This window comes from Hirundo rustica, chromosome 3 (assembly GCF_015227805.2).
Source record: "Hirundo rustica isolate bHirRus1 chromosome 3, bHirRus1.pri.v3, whole genome shotgun sequence".
NCBI lineage: Eukaryota > Metazoa > Chordata > Aves > Passeriformes > Hirundinidae > Hirundo > Hirundo rustica.
In genome coordinates, this window is record NC_053452.1 from 109868921 (window position 1) to 109884763 (window position 15843).

Genomic DNA, 15843 nt, shown 5'->3' on the forward strand with positions numbered 1-15843 from the left:
TTTCCTTCCCCTCTGTCCTGGTTTGCAGTGCTTTTGTAGTTTATGATGACAGTTTTGTTTGCTTCTCCAAATTTCTCTGTGGTGCTTTGGTTCCATGCATTATTTTACAGGAGCTTTTAATTTTTAATTTGTATTTATCCAGAGATAAGGGTTTTGAATAAATTACTATTAAAGATACCAAGAAGAAACTATTTTCCTGCCCAGTCCTACCACTAAGCTAGCTTATTTAAATAGTAGCTCTCACTTTTCTTAGTACTCTGTGCACTGCTTGATCTATTATAAAGCTCTTAGTTAAATAGGTACTTAATTTTTAAAAGTAGGAGTTCACACGTACCATGAAAAGTACCATCTTTACAATAATGACTTCTGCATTTTCAGAGCCCAGGAACAAATAGCTTCCATGGTGGATAGGGAGGTAGACCTAAATAATCTTATTTCTAATGAAGATGATGGTGAATAAAAATTTATTCATGGTATGCAGCACAGCCCACCATGCCAAGAATTGCCCAAGTTCCTGTGAGATGCACAGGTTGCTCAGAGCTTTGGAGAACTGGGCAACCATGGCAATAACGAACTCAGGATGGACCTTCCTGCAGGAGCTGTGCATGGATATTTTTATTTTATTCACAGTTTGGAGACAGATTCTATGAACTGCCTTTAGACTCTTTGAGATGGAGGACACCAGGACTTTTGGGGTATCTTGGGAGGGTTGATGGATGCCATGAATTGCAGCAGTCCCAAGACATCACTCCAGCTCTACTGCACTCCTCAGGTGACCTGTCTGGTTTTATTTCTCTCTCCCAGAAGTAGTACTGGCAGTTAAGTTTTTTTGGGGCATGGATTTCCAGAGCCCCTTTCTTCACAGTCTCCCCATCTCCTTTACCTTGACAGTTCAGGCTCTATTGTCACATTTTTATTTTCAATTGCTCCAATGGCAGGTCACTAAAATGCCTCTTTGGCAGCTTCTTTCAAATCCTGCATTGGTGATTCTCCCAAAGGTGGAGGTCTGGCACAAGCAGGGAAAGAGCTGTGCTCTTTGTCTCACCTGCATGTCCATCTTCCCTGGCAAGTCTGGCAGGGGCTCTCTCAGCAGAGACATCCCCGCAGAGGAGCTTCTCTCTGAATCAGCACCCTCTGCCCCCAGGGCAGCTGCAGCCCTCCAGAACTCCTTGTGCTGTAATGGCTTTGTGTCACTCTGCAGTGCCTGGGGACAGTAAATCTCACCACTTGTGTTCCCCACCACAGCCTCATGCCGTGCTCTTACAACAACTTATCCATCACTGCTTCCCCTCCTGCCCGATCCCCTGCTGAAAGCCTCTGGGAAGGAGATTTTTGGTGGAGCCTCCTGTTCTCTTGGAAGGGCATTGTTTGCTGTCTACCTGCTCTTCTCTGCTATTCTAAAAGCTTTTCTTCAGATGTCTGACTGCTTCTGCTTTTGTTAATTCTTTCCCACCAGGCTGGAGGACAGTGACAGGGAAGGAAGCAGGATTTTCTTGGAAGGCAAATTGAAAAGCTGCGCTGTGACTGATGTTTAATTGTGCACATTGTGCTTATGTGAACAGTGCTCATAAAAGTGCTCTGACAAAAGACAGCACCTGAGCCTTGTTACAAAGAGGGAACAGCAGTGCTTTAAGGGTTGCTGATCATCTGCATAAGACAAAGAGGCGGTTCAGAGTGTGACATGTTAAACCAGGATTCGGTAAATAATTGTATGCCCTAGTGTGTTGGAGCAGTGCCCTAACTCATATGGTATTGTTCATGAAACTGGTTTAGTGCTGCTGGCAGTGCAGTTTAAAACTGATCTGGCCAGAAAAAGCAGCCTGTGAGGTGAGGTCAGGACTAGTAGGTCATTTCTTGTGCCAGTGGACACAGAGCACTGGTTACAGGAGTCCTTCTGATTACTGTCACTGAGTGCAGAGCATGCATCTGACTGACACATGTGGGAAACCCGAATCTACTCTTTTTTTCCTGTTTATTTCTCTTCCTGAGTGATGGACGAGATTGTAGTGTGTATCCTAACAGTTATCCCCTTGATAAGCTTATTACAACTCCAGCGAGCTCATGCAAAAAACATACTGCATAATGGAGGCTTTGCTGTCTGAAACCAGCATGGTCTGAGCTACCCAAAGAAAGAAAGATTTCTGCCAGGCCTCACGCACTCTTCACCTGAGCACATCCCCCAGTTCTCTGTGCGGCCTTGGACAGGTTATTTCACCTTTTTGCCCCCATTTCTTACCCTATAAGCTGGAGAGAAGTGATGCTTCCCATGAGGGCTGTTGGGAGGATTCAGTGGGTAATGAGCCACACTGTCCACAAGTACTGACAACTGCCAGTGCTGCTCAGAGCTGCAGTCATAGCCAGCATCCACAGGAGATGGGAAAGACGGGAAGTTGCTGGATATGTAGCAATTTGCTGCCTGTCCAAACCATAGACATATCAAAGCTCACTGGAAGCATTCCCACTTTCTCTTCCAAGTCCAAAGTTGTATGTTTTCTCTGAAATAAAAAAACATACTACCATGTTTATTAATGACAGAAAGCTTGGGAAAACAAGAGTCCCCATTGTATGAAGCTTCCCACTCACCCTGAGGAGGGAGAAGACATGAAGTGAGGGCAAACATTTCAACAAGTTACCCAGAGAAGCACTAGAAGGGAGGCAGATACTGCGGTGATGAATGAAGGACAAGAGGCTCAGCTGAATGACAGCCACCTTTTGTTGCATTCTGCAAGGATATCATCATGTGCCCTTTTTACAAACCTTTAAAATCATGGGGTCCAGCAGCAATACAAAATATCTCCACCATAAAGGCATTAACAAGCTTTTTATGAACTTGAGTCCTCAGAGGCAGATTTATCTAAACAGCATCTTCATGGTGTCTGAGAACCAGAGATGCGTAGACAAATTTGAGGTAATTTAGAGAAGAGCAACACAAATGATTAAAAGACGGAAGGAACTGATGTGAGGAAAAAAAAAGATTAAAAGATGTGAATATGCATGATTTGGCCTAATGACAGCTGAAGGGGGATAAATGTCTGCAAGTGTCTGAAGCCCCAAGGAGGAGGGGTGCCTGGAAGGATGCATGGGGATAACAAGAGTAAGGACCACTGGGATGAATTTGAGACTAGGCAAATTAGTCTAACAGTAAGCAAATTAGTCTAACACTAAGCAAACACAAAGCCCACCTGTAAGCCCGGTATCTGTCAGTGAGGGTAAGGAAAAGTGATGGAGAGAAGGAGAAGAGGATTTATGTCAAGAAAGCTACGAATGCCCAGGAGCTACACTTTGGCAGTGACAGAGAGTGGCAGTTTGAAGGCAAGATGCTACAGAGGAGAAAGGGTTGGTGACTGTGAGAGAGCACATGGAAGATCCCTTATTTTTCAGGCACATTTTAAAGAGCCTCCATGCAGAAGAGCAGTTTGCTTCAAGAAAATGGAGAATCTGACAGGTAACAATGACAATTCCAACTCTGCTCTGCAATGACAAGGAGGTAATGATAGAAGCTCATACCCAATACCATCATGTACAAATTGCTTAGCTCATCTAATAAGAAATTAATTGATCAATCAACATATTCAAGGGCTTAAAGTTTCAGGAAAGAGTGTTGGAATAAATGTGAAAAAGGGTGCTTCGAAGGGAGCCTAAGTGAATTAGGCACTAACACTCTGTAAATGTTCAATTAGGCTTCTTTGAAAAGCCCACACTTCCCTGGTGCTTTGAAATCCATTTGTGGGAAGAGCAGACAAATGCAGAAAGATGCCATAATGAAAGTACAAGAAGCTTCAATTTCTCTGAAAGTGAAAAACGCAAGGGATGAGCGGTAACCCCTGTGATTTCCCGGGGATGGGCTGCTCAAAGAGCTCCAATTTGAATGAAGCTTTTGCAGACACTCAGCTCCCATACGGGTTTTCAGAGGGAGAAGAAAAGGCAGCAGCACGAATGGAATCAGTGCAGGAACATGCCCTTAGCTATATATTGGAGGAAGAAACTGCATTAAATAAAAAAGAGGATGCAGGTGACATTAGCAGTTCCTGAAATTCCCTCTACTGAACTTTTAAGTTTTTTTAAAGGGATACCCTTGACAGAAAATCTACAGAATTATTTCTCTGAAGTTTTAATTGGTTTGAGGAGCTCCCTTGTCTCTCAGTCTGATCAGTCTCTCCATTTGTGGCTTTTCCACGACATTTTCCTGTTTTTTACAAAATCTTTCTTTGCTGTTGCTGAAGCAACGGCCTTACAAAGACCCACATCCACAAGCATGTCCTCACAAGTGCTCCCTTGCCTTGTGCTACATGTGGCCCCAGCATTCAGGACCAACCTCCAGAGGCAAAATCATTTTTTTGTTATAGTCAAGAAGCATTTTAGAGAGTTACGGCACATGGATTCACTTGCCAATGTGTTAGAGGGATGGAGGCACCAGGAGTTTACTTGGTTTATGAAGCACCTGAGAAGCTGCAACCGTTTTGTTGCTGGCAGTGCACTTTTGAGGTGCATTTTTTGCTATGTTTGAATAGATGGCTGCCCGTAAGCAAAAGAAACACCACTTACCCCTGGTAGCCTTTGGGGGAACTTTGAGGGGTTATTTCATAGAGTGTAGTCAGCAAGCTAGAAAATGCATGGTAAGAGTGAGGCTTTTTTTAATCCGTAGTATCGGGCAGATTCCAAGTAGGATGGATCAATGATTTATCTTCCTGTGCATTTAAAAGCCTCTCATCGTATTACTGCTGGAAATACTGACCCGAGAGCTGCTTTGCAAACAGCTCGGAGAACAGGACAGCCGCTCGCTGGTGACATTACAGTGTTTAGTCAGCTGTGCTGCCATAAAGATGTCATGTTGAAACCTGATTGCAGGAAGACAGAGGGGCTGCTCTTTCCTTCTTGCTGGGCATGAGATTTATGCACGTGGCATCCTGCCACTGAGACACCAGCTGAACCCAGTGCCTGCAAACCAGATTTTCTGCCGCATGTTTATCTCATGATATTAGGAGGCTGCTGGCTGACATGCTACCAAGCCTTTGGGTTTAATCTGAAGGCAGCATTGTAATTCCAAGAAGTCAATGCGGGTGATTAGTTAAGTACTCCAAGCGCAGCAGAAAGCTTTGTTGGGCTTGGATGTGACCTTGGGTGTAGGAATGTGCAGGGGTTTACTGGAAACACAGTATGACTTTGTAATACCCAGGGGTTGGATATATCAAAGCAAGTCCCCTCATTACAGGGCAGCATTGAGAAAATCTAGCCAAAAGAGGCTTATTTCTGAGAATGGCAAAGCAGTGCACCAACAGCTTTGGCTTCCCCAGGCCAGCCAGTTACCTGTTGGGCTTGCATTTGGAAACTTGGAGATGGCAATATTTTGAATATTGGGTTGGGTAAGCTGTAGGGTAAGCCTGGTTTGTGCTGGAAATGGTGGTAGGGAGGGACCACTCGTGTCCCCTTTCCAGCATGACAGCTGGCATGGCCACTATGCCACATCCCCAGCCATCACCATCAGTCACTGGGCAGTTTGTTACCTGGCCACAGCCAGGTGTTTTTTAACTAGAGTGTCCTGTTCTCATTTGAAGGAGTCTGATGCAGTGGGGACTTGGTTCTACTTCAGATCTGCCCCTGCTGGCTTCCTCCATCCATGGAGGTTCTTGCTCTTTGGGACAGTGCACGACGTGAGGCGAGTCTGAACCCAGGGTTCCTGTGAGACAGCATGGATCTCATTCAATGTCAGTCAAATATATTCCTACTCCATAATGTTTTGAAAACTATTGCAATTATGCACAAAGGGCTGAAACAGCAGTTTATTGGAGCAAAACACTACCATAATGTGGGTAATCTACCTTCTGTATTTGTAGTTCTAGCTGAAGCCTGTTTCTTTAGGCCAAAAGTACAAAGGGGCCTTTCTAGGGAGAGCAGTAAGCTAGAGAGACAGATGAATTATACGGCATAAGGGAAACATTATTTTGACCTCTTTGGGCATTACTTCAAAAATGTTAAAAATCTTGAGAGCCTTCCAGCGGAGCATTTAAGGAGCAGGAAATAATGGCTCTGTAGCAGTAGACATACTTCCTTTAAAACCTAACTGTAGACTGTTGTGGCCCGAGCATGTGCAGGAGTACAATGAGAGTCCTCTTGGAGAATGCTTGTGAGGATTTTACTGGATTAGAAATTTGAGAATAAAAAGATTATTTTTAATGTGATAGTGAAGTGGGGTTTGTAACTGACACTGTGAATATGCCAGAACAAAGCCCTCTTGCAAGCAAGCACTCATAATACTGATGTAATCAGTAATCAAATGTCATAAAAAGTTTAGCAAGGTGAATGTTCTCACTGGAACTACCAGTGAGGAATAAAAAGAAGTATTAGAGGCTTTTGTAGTCCCATTTGCTAAAGCACTGGCCTGCCTAATGAGATGGGTGTAACTTGTGTGTGAATAGATTGTTAGGGAAAGGCTTGAAAGGGTCAGCTTCAAGGTAGAGCTGGTCACATTGATCCCATATTCCTCGGAGTCAACACTGACCAATGGTAACACTCAGACTTCCTCAAAGTATGATCACACCTTCTGAGCACACCCAGGACAAATGGACACAAAAATTCCCACCAGAGGTTAGAATTAATTGCCCTCCAATTTGGATTGACATACAGTTGTAGACATCTCAGTGTGCCATGGTCTGAGGAACACACTCCATTTCTGAGCAGCTGATGGCTCACTGTTCTGACCCAGAAGGGAACATTGATATTCTCTGCTTCCCCTGGTGCTCAGTGCATGCTCTCAGCTCACATTGCTCTGGGGACTTTTAAGTGTGTTGACTAAATCTTTCTTAATTATAACATGAATTTAAACATGTCTGGCTGACAAGTAAATACTTGGCTTGTATCAACCCCTTTAGGTGTCTGAATCTGGAGCTGAATCTCTCCCTGGAAATGTTTAGTTAATTAGGGAAAGATAAGATCTCTTAAGATTTTTCTCTCCCTGTTTCATATGAAACACACTTGTGATTGCAGAGTGGTGGAAGATTCTGCTTTCTGTTCAGCCACTGAAATCAGTGAAAAATCACTGAAATATGTGCCTCAAAGCAGGACAGATAGCATCTTTTAGAAACCTCTGCTCTCCTGTGTCCCCTGTGTCCCTCCTGTGACTGTCCACAAAGACTTTGCTCATGTGGCAGCAGTGAATTCTGCAGCTCCTGCCTCCTGGCCGTTCACAAGGTATCTGGCAGGATCACTCAGCAAGGACTTTATGGATGAGATCTTCTGCTGGTGCAAAACCTGAGCAGCTCCCTTCACCCAACAGGAGCTACACTAAGATTCACATCACCTGGAGGAAAAAAAAAAAAAAAAAAAAAAGCCCTAATGGCGTTCAAAAACTTTCCTAGCATTTTAAACAATAAATATTTAGGTTTTTGCATAATGGTGTCCATTCTCAAGGAGCCTGAGGAGTGGTCCTACATGTTTATGAGTTGGTAACTCCTAATTTTAGGCCCAGAAGGGGTATTAATATTCTGTCCTTCACTCTGGCATGTGATGCAGGCTCTGGAGTAGTCGTAAGTGATTCCCAACAAAGACCTGAGAAATATTTCTACTTGTCCAGCCAGCACCTGCAGCCAAGCAGGGAGGAGAAAACATCCCCAGGGTTACAGGCACAAACCACAACTCGAGGGACCTGAGGTGGATGAATTTGGCAACGTGCCCTGTGCATGTATTCTGCTGCTTTAGTGGTAACTGATAGCATCAGTAGGTGCAATAGATGTTTCATAGCTGTGTAAGGCACAACGGAAAGACAAGAGAGAATGGAGAGCAAATAACAGATGGTAAGGAGGTTGAAATGCTTTATGGTGCTTATTCCAGTTTTAAATGAAAAGGATAATAGTAACAGGATATTTAGTACAATCATAGCTAACAGAGCTGGGAAGTCTTCATAAGGGAGAATCCAAAAGAAAAAGGCTGCTGATTGCCTAAATCACTTGAATATTCTTATATCAGTGAGGCTAAATGAAATTCACCCTTGACTATAGTGCTCAAAAGAGCTGGTGCGAAAAGAGGTTGCTTTATAAAAGCTTCTCCTGTCTTGTGGAGATGCTGCCGTGGTTCATACTCCTTAAATCCCTTGGTGAAAAACACTGCAATTCTATGTACCCTTGATGCTCTCAGCACCAAGCCTGAGTCGTGGCTGTGTGTGGTCGTGCACACACAGACACACACACACAGAGCCAGCGTTCTGTAGCTGTTTGAGCAAAGGGAAGAATAAGAGTGAAAAGTGACATCGGTTTTGATATGTGACATCAACTTTCAAGCTGATGAAAGGGAGCAACATGTTCTAATTATTATTCCCCTTCAAAATAAGCCACGAGCTCAGACAAAAGAGGAGAGAAAGGAGGGGGGGAATCCAGGGGAGAAACAGAATCACATTTTCTCACTTATCTAATTGAAGCGAGGTGGGCGAGCGAGAGGGAGAGCTCGCTGTGCTCAGGGAGCAGTGCTGCCCCACTTATTCAGGGAAAGGTGGGAAATGGAGGCAGTAACTCCACTGGGCCCATGGGAATTGTCCCATCCCTGGGAGAAAGGAGCTGTTCTCCCAGTGCTAATTGGCAGTCAGCTTTTGGACACGGTGGTGAGTGGAACGCCGTGTTCCCATGCAGTGGCACACCTGTCTGTGCTGGTGTTTGGCACCGCTTTGTGTTGCGGCTGCTTCCAGGGCAGAGCGTCCCCGGGACTGTCGGGGTGGCTCTGGAGTGTCCCACCGCACCAAGGGAAGGTGCTGGCTCCTGTGTACGCTCCATATGTTTTATAACTTCATTTAAGCTGCCCTTTAGCAACTTGTACTGCTTCCTGAGCAGCCTGTAGTGGGAATTAACCTCCCCCGGGGGATTGTCTCGCTCATTCGCAGTGTACCCTCTCTCCACATTATTCCCCTGTCCCGATGCCACGTTTCGTCTTGGCTCCCGTGTAAGGTTAAACGCCTCCAACCTTCTTAAAAAAAGCACTTCCTGAAGTCAGAGCTTTGCCACCCACTGCCATATGTCCACTGCTTCCTCTCTTACAAGGTAATGACATTAAGATATCTGCAGCCAAGTGCCTGACATTTGTGGCTCCGGGGAAGGAGCAGCCATTGTACCTCCTAGAAAGCACCTCAGAAATGGATTTCAGCAAGGGAGGAGTGTCTTCTTTTATGTTTTGAGGTTGATGAAGTGATCTCAAGCCCTGCTCGGCTCTGTGCCACACTAGAGGTAATAGTGAGGAGTCAGGAACATACTACTCATGAGGGTTTTTTTCCCCCTAGAAGAGAAGCACTGTCACTTTTCTGTCCCTTTTGCATCACCAAACAAGTTTTTTATCCCCAAACAATTGCAGAGCGGCCAGGCTTCAATTCTTTAAGCTGTACCTAAAATTGTCAGCTCTAGTGTTGAGGAGAGCTGATAAGCTGGGGACTGGGAGTCAGCCTGAGGCCCTTCATCTCCTTGGGCCACAGATCTGCCGGCACGTGTTGGGGCTCAGCTCCCCACAGCTTGTTGCATTTTTACTTTGGCAGAGCTTGTACCCATGCTGCTGTGGTTCTCCAGTAGGAGAGCATTGTGAATTTGGAGGAGACAACCTTTGTTTTCTTTCTAAATTAAGCCTGCTTCTTCAGTTTGGGTGGGGAAAGGGGAAGCCCTGGAGGCACTTGCAGGTGTCACTGCATCCTCCACCTGCTTGGCCAGCCCATTACCCAGTTCAGGCCATATCCCTGCCCTCCTTCTCACTATGTCCCTGCTCCATTCCCATTCCTGCTCCTGCCCCTGCTGCTGCTCCTGTTCCTGCTGTGACTTGGCTCTCACATGCTGCAGGGACAGGCACACTGCTGAAAATGAAAGTAAAGAGCCAAGTGGCTTCTGGAAGACCAGAGGCATCTGCAGGCCAGCAGATGCTGCTGGAACCCAGAGTTTCTTGGGACCAGCATGGACCTCAGGAATATTTATTTGCATTCTGGCCTCAATCCCAGTTGGGATCTTCGGATGCTGCTGCTGTATGAATATTTATTGCAACAGATGATTATCTTTCCTTGCTGCTCACCCTTAGTTTGCATCCTGTTTGTGTGCCTTTCTTCTGGAGTTCTGTGTTTTCCCATTACTCTGCTTTTCACTGTATTCTCATGCAGTGTTGTGATATACCCAACTATATATAAAAAGAATAATCTGGGGATGGACTCCTGCTTTTTTGATTGCAGTTTTCTCTCTTGGGGTTTTGTTCTCCTTTAAGTTGTGTTTGGTGACAGACAGCTTCATTTGCTCAGGTGTCCTTTACCCTCTGAGGTTTAATGTATTTGTTTAGAAGATGAAACTTACTGTCAGTATTTCTATAGCACCCTCTGGAGTCAGACTTCCCTAAAAGCTAGAGATACATAATTTGTTTCACCCACAAATAAACTCTACTAATTGAAAGATTTTTAGCAATTGGTTGACATCATTCAGGCTCTGCCACAGTTGTTGAAATCTACCCTATTTACTGACTTCTGTTTCACATTTATAGTGCCAGAAAAGCCTTGTTTGGGGGTTTTATTACAATGCAAGTACGACACTCACATTTCAAGGTTAATTCAGATAGCTCAAATGCTCACTCCATGTCTCCACTGCACAAAGTGTTCCATTCAGCCCAAGTTCAGAATGAGCTTTTATTTCCAAAAATTCCTCCATACAGTGCTGTATAACAGGAGTTGCCGCCTTTTGAAGATTATTTTTAGTCTCTGGGACCAAGCACAGCCTGGGCCAGGGAGCTCTGAGGCCTGCATTGTCTCTGTCCCACCCATTCACTAGGCAGGGCTTGTATGCAGCATCCATGACAAGTGTCTTTCCAGGCTGGAGGACAGGGGATGGTTTACAGGCAGGGAGGTGGAGATGCCAAGTGGCTGAACTCTGACATGAGGGCTGCATGTGTTATTATTTCTCCCCCTCCAGTACGCTGCGGAGCTGCTGGCAGTGGTGCGGCTCCCCTTCATCCATCCCAGCTATCTGCTGAATGTTGTGGACAACGAGGAGTTGATAAAGTCTTCAGAGGCTTGTCGGGATCTGGTGAATGAAGCCAAACGTTACCACATGCTGCCACACGCCCGCCAGGAGATGCAGACACCCAGGACCCGGCCCAGGCTCTCTGCAGGTAAAGCAAAACGTCCTTCAACAACACCAGCCCCCTGGTTCTGCATTTCCTGGACATGTCCTGGGACAGGGCACAGACCTTAGCTCCTTCTCTTGGCTCCTTCCCAGAGGCTGGTGATATTTTGATCTCAATTTTCCATTGTTACTTTCCTTCAGAATTTAGGAGCCTCTCCCAGTGGGTGGACATGGGTGTTCAGATATATGCTCCTGAACTGGGAGTTAATCTTCATCAGAGACTGTAACGTTCCTTTGTTGTCCTGAAAGGGAGCCCCTTGCCTTCTTTGCCTCAGTTTCTCTAGTTGCAGAAATAGGTGAATAATTTGTTTTTTGCTGTGGAGCCTCTCGTGGGGAGGATCTGTCTAATACTCATCAAACATCTTCACTTTCACAGCCATTTATAAGTATAATATTTTTATATGGTGAGGCTGGTGTAAATACAGTATTTTTATACTGATGAGTACCAGATAAGGCTGTTGAATGCCTCCAGAACAAATGGATCACACATAACATATTCCCTTTTTAAAACCCAGCAGCTGTGAAGAACTGAGTCTTCTTTAAAAGTTTCACACCTATTTTTCCTCTTTGGAAAAATGCGTGGAAAAACTCTTAAGTGCCCACCTTGGCAGCTGAGCCCCTATCATGGTGATGTAAGAAACATCCTAAGTATTCACTGAACGGGGAGTGCAGATACCAGGTAGAAAAACTGCATCCAAGAAGGAGTCTGATGAAGCAGGTGAATTGTTTTAACATGCTGCTTGTACTTCTGCCTCCCATAAGTACAACAGAAAGCCAGACAAAACTTTCTGTCACTGCCACTGATGCTAATGTGGCACGGAGATGGCATATCAAACCACGGCATTTGCAGCTTCGGGAGACTGCCTCATCAAGGCACCTTTCAGAAGGATGAAGTGTAGAGGACTTTCAATAACAATCTACCCTAAAAAGTCTTTCATTGAAGACAACTAATGGTGTGATGTTTGAAGGGATTTTTGAAAAGTGCTTATTTTATGTATATAAAATTGTAGGTGTAATGTGATCCATTTCCAGAAGCTTGTTGATGAGGGAAAAGTGATTCTCTCAGGGTAAAGGAGGGTGATTATAGTTTTTTAGGTCAGAGTCTAATTATATAGAATCATGTTATTTTGCATATCAACAGCATTCATGGAGGCACAAAAGATCTCTAAACACCCTTTGTGGACTCACTGCTGCATGTCACATGCCCTCTCGAGGTCATTGATTATAATCAAGTTATGTCTTGCACAGGTGATTAGATTTTCTGGTATGGCGCAAAAATAATGATCTCTTGTTACTGAGAAGTATTTATTTAAAACCGTAGAGCACTTTATCTTAATAACTTTTAAGAGAGTAACCTTGCTTGAATGACACAAATACATTTTTTGAAAATGCTAATGAAGAATGACGATAATCCATTACTCTGCAGACGCATTTCTCTCTGCTGCTGCTCCTAATCCCTCTCGCTGGCAGTCTCGCTCGTGCCCTGCACCTGTGCACACTTGTCCATGGGCTGGGAACTGTAACATGTCACAGCAATGGCTCCCATTAGGAGACAGCTTGTGAAATGGCAATTCCTTCCAGCTTGTGGCCTCCTGGTCCTTCTTCTGAGCCTACCTCTCCTGGCACCACATTGTACAGAGGCTTCCAATTTCTGCAAAAGGGTTTTTAACACTTCAACTAAATGCCAAGTCCAAACCATCCGCAGCATCTGACTCTTGGATGGAGTCAGGAGACATTCCAGGGTTATGCTGTGACCCATGTCTGTGGGAATAAGTCTGGAGAGGGGTTTGGAGTAACACAGAGATCAGAAATGACTCAGCTGTGGCTGTGAAGTGGGAACAAAACCTCAGAGATATGGACTTAAAAGTTTTGCATGAACAGACAGTATGGCTTGCTGGACACCTTGCATGTTATGGGCTTGGGGGAGCTGTTAAAGCACAGATAAAGCTCAGTTAATAACTATTTGAAGGCAAGGGCCATCTCCATCATGTTTCCTAGCAGCTGGTAGACCAAGACCATGATCCATGACTTGACCACATGTTATCTGGGTCTGGAGAATCTTCTTTCTCTGGGAAAAGCAAAAAAAATCAAAAAAATAACCCACCAGAAAATTATATATTAATACAGAGCATGCAGAAAGAATATCAGGATGAAGATCCATAACCATAGTTTCACTTTCTCCAGATGTTAGCTTTTAATGTGAGAAGACTTTTCTTTAGGTTAAAGTCCAAACATGCTTTTTCTGGATAATGACCAAGCTCCAAAGCTATCACAATCCTAGACAAAAAGCCCATTTTCTTCAATGGAAGAGAAATTAGCTACCTGCAAGTCTCACTCAAAGACTGTTGAAATGAATGGACTTCTTTACATGGAACTGCTTTTTTATTCCTTTCCCCACAAGCTTTGCCCAGATGGCATTCTCCTTCCCTAGTTCTCCCAAGAGTGTTCATAGTGTCATTCCTCACCCACTGCTCCCCCTACACACACACACTTCTGTTTTTTCTCACCCTTCATGGTTTGATTGCAGACTCTAAAACAGATTTATATATGATAACATTAAAATTTCCCTGACTGATGAGTGTTTTTGGATGGGTTCCTTCCTGCTTGAGAGATGCCACTTTTTTGTGATACTATTTTTCTTACTTGAATTCTAGGAGTAGCCGAGGTGATAGTCTTAGTTGGTGGTCGCCAGATGATTGGCATGAACCAACGTGCTTTAACAGCAGTCACTTGCTTAAATCCTCAAAACAACAAGTGGTACCCATTGGCCAGCCTGCCCTTCTACGATCGAGAGTTTTTCAGCGTGGTCAGCGCTGGAGACAACATCTATCTCTCAGGTAAGCGGCAGATTCCACAGGAACAGAACCACAGAAGGGTTTGGATTCAAAAGGACCGTGAAAGGTCACCTAATCCAACTCCCCCTGCCATGGACAGGGACACCTTCCACTAGACCAGGTTGCTCCAGGCCCCATCCAGCCTGGCCTTGAACACTTCCAGGGATCCGGGGGCAGCCACAGTTTCTTCAGGAAACCTGTGCCAGGGACTCAACACTCTCAATGTAAGAAATTTCTTTCTTATGTCCAATCTAAGTCTACATTCTTTCAGTTTAAAACTCTTACATCTGATCATGTCACTACAGGTCTTGATAAAAAGCTTCTTTCCATCTTTCTTATAACCCCCTTTAAGTATTGAAAGGTCACAATAAGTTCTCCCCAGACCTTTCTCTTCTCCAGGATGAGCAACCCCAAATCTCTCAGCCTGTCTGCATAGGAGAGGTGCTCCAGCCCTCTGACCATTTTCACACCCTGAGCCTGGACTCATTTTAACAGGTCCACGTCCTTCTTGTGCAGGGGACCCCAGAGCTGAACACTGTACTCAAGGTGGTGCCTCATGAGAGCAGAGTAGATGGGGAGAATCGCCTCCTCAACCAGCTGGTCCTGCTGCTTTTGATGCAGCCCAGGATACAGCTGACTTTCTGGGCTGTAAGTGCACGCTGCTGGGTCATTTCCTATTTTTTTTCCACCAGTATCTCCCAGTTCTCCTCTAGAGAGCTGTTCTCAGTCCCTTCACTCCCTAGATTTACTGGGCTGGGAGAAAAGTTACAGTACAGGCAGCCCAGACAAAGTGGGACCTGCTGGAATTTTACCCAGCTGCTCCTGGGGACAAAACAAAAACAAAACAACAACAACAACAACAAAAGAGAGAGAGAAGTGGGAAGGATGTTGGGAGAGAGGGATTTCCCTGCTTTTATCATTCTCCATGTCTCTGCAGTGTTAATGTACTCTCTCAGAGCAGTCAACAACAAAATTTTGCAGTTGCAACATGAAGAAAATAGGTCTGACAACCATCAAGCATGCAAAGAGGCTTCACTGCCATAGAAACACAATTTAAAATACTCTCTGTAGTTGAATATAAATGGTAGGTTATGGAATTTGAGACAGACTGACTGAGTATGTGACCTACACTTAAAGTATTTGCTTACAGAAGCATTCATGTTTTGTACTTGTTGAAACCCCTCTTCTGATGGTAGTCACTAGCCCTGTAATCTTCTTCGTTTTGGTGAAATTGAGACCACGCTCCTTAAAAGGCTTTAACTCCCAGAGTATCTGATGACACCATGCCCTGAGCATCACAGTATCTGGATTTTTGCAGTCTGTTGGTACCTCTGCTTGGCTAGAGGGGGAAAAGCAATTCCCACCAGACAATGCAAGGACGCTGTGATGGCAGCTGAGTGGGGGCTGGATGATTAAAAGAGGAGGCTGGGCAGGGAGGTGCGGATGTGTGTGATCCAAGGATGTCGTTGGGAGCGCAGATGCACCTGGCATCTGTACCAGTAAGGGGTTACAGCTGTTGCCTTTCTCTTGCTGAGCTTTTCTGCAGTAAATTGCTGCCTGTGGTGTTAAATTCCATTAATACTGCATAGAGACCCTAAGAATTGATTGGAAATTATTTCTTGATGTTTTTTTCCCCATGCTTGTTTGCCCATGCTTGAGAGCAGCTGGAGCAAAAGTCTTCTGGGGAGGCTTTTGTCAGATGTTGGCTTTTAGTTATTCGTAGCTGAGGTGCTTTCCAATATGTACAGCCATTTTAGGCTGTGCCACACCTGGTAACAAAAGCTTAGAATCCTAATTTCAAAGCTCATTTCAGCTCTTTCCCTTGAATCTGGATGAGTGACTGGATGGGTTTTGGTGGCTGCAATAAGGAGAGCTGGAAATGAAGC

At 44.7% G+C, this 15843-nt stretch overlaps 1 protein-coding gene across 7 annotated transcripts in view; it reads left to right on the plus strand.

Moving 5' to 3' along the window:
- Positions 1 to 15843, plus strand: part of KLHL29 (kelch like family member 29) — a 390113-nt gene that overhangs the window by 343402 nt on the left and 30868 nt on the right. For all 7 annotated transcript variants that reach the window (XM_058419935.1, XM_040059653.1, XM_040059657.1 and 4 more), the window contains 2 exons: positions 10911 to 11109; positions 13778 to 13960. In XM_058419935.1, coding sequence (XP_058275918.1) covers positions 10911 to 11109; positions 13778 to 13960 — 382 coding nt within the window. The remainder of the gene's footprint in view (positions 1 to 10910; positions 11110 to 13777; positions 13961 to 15843) is intronic.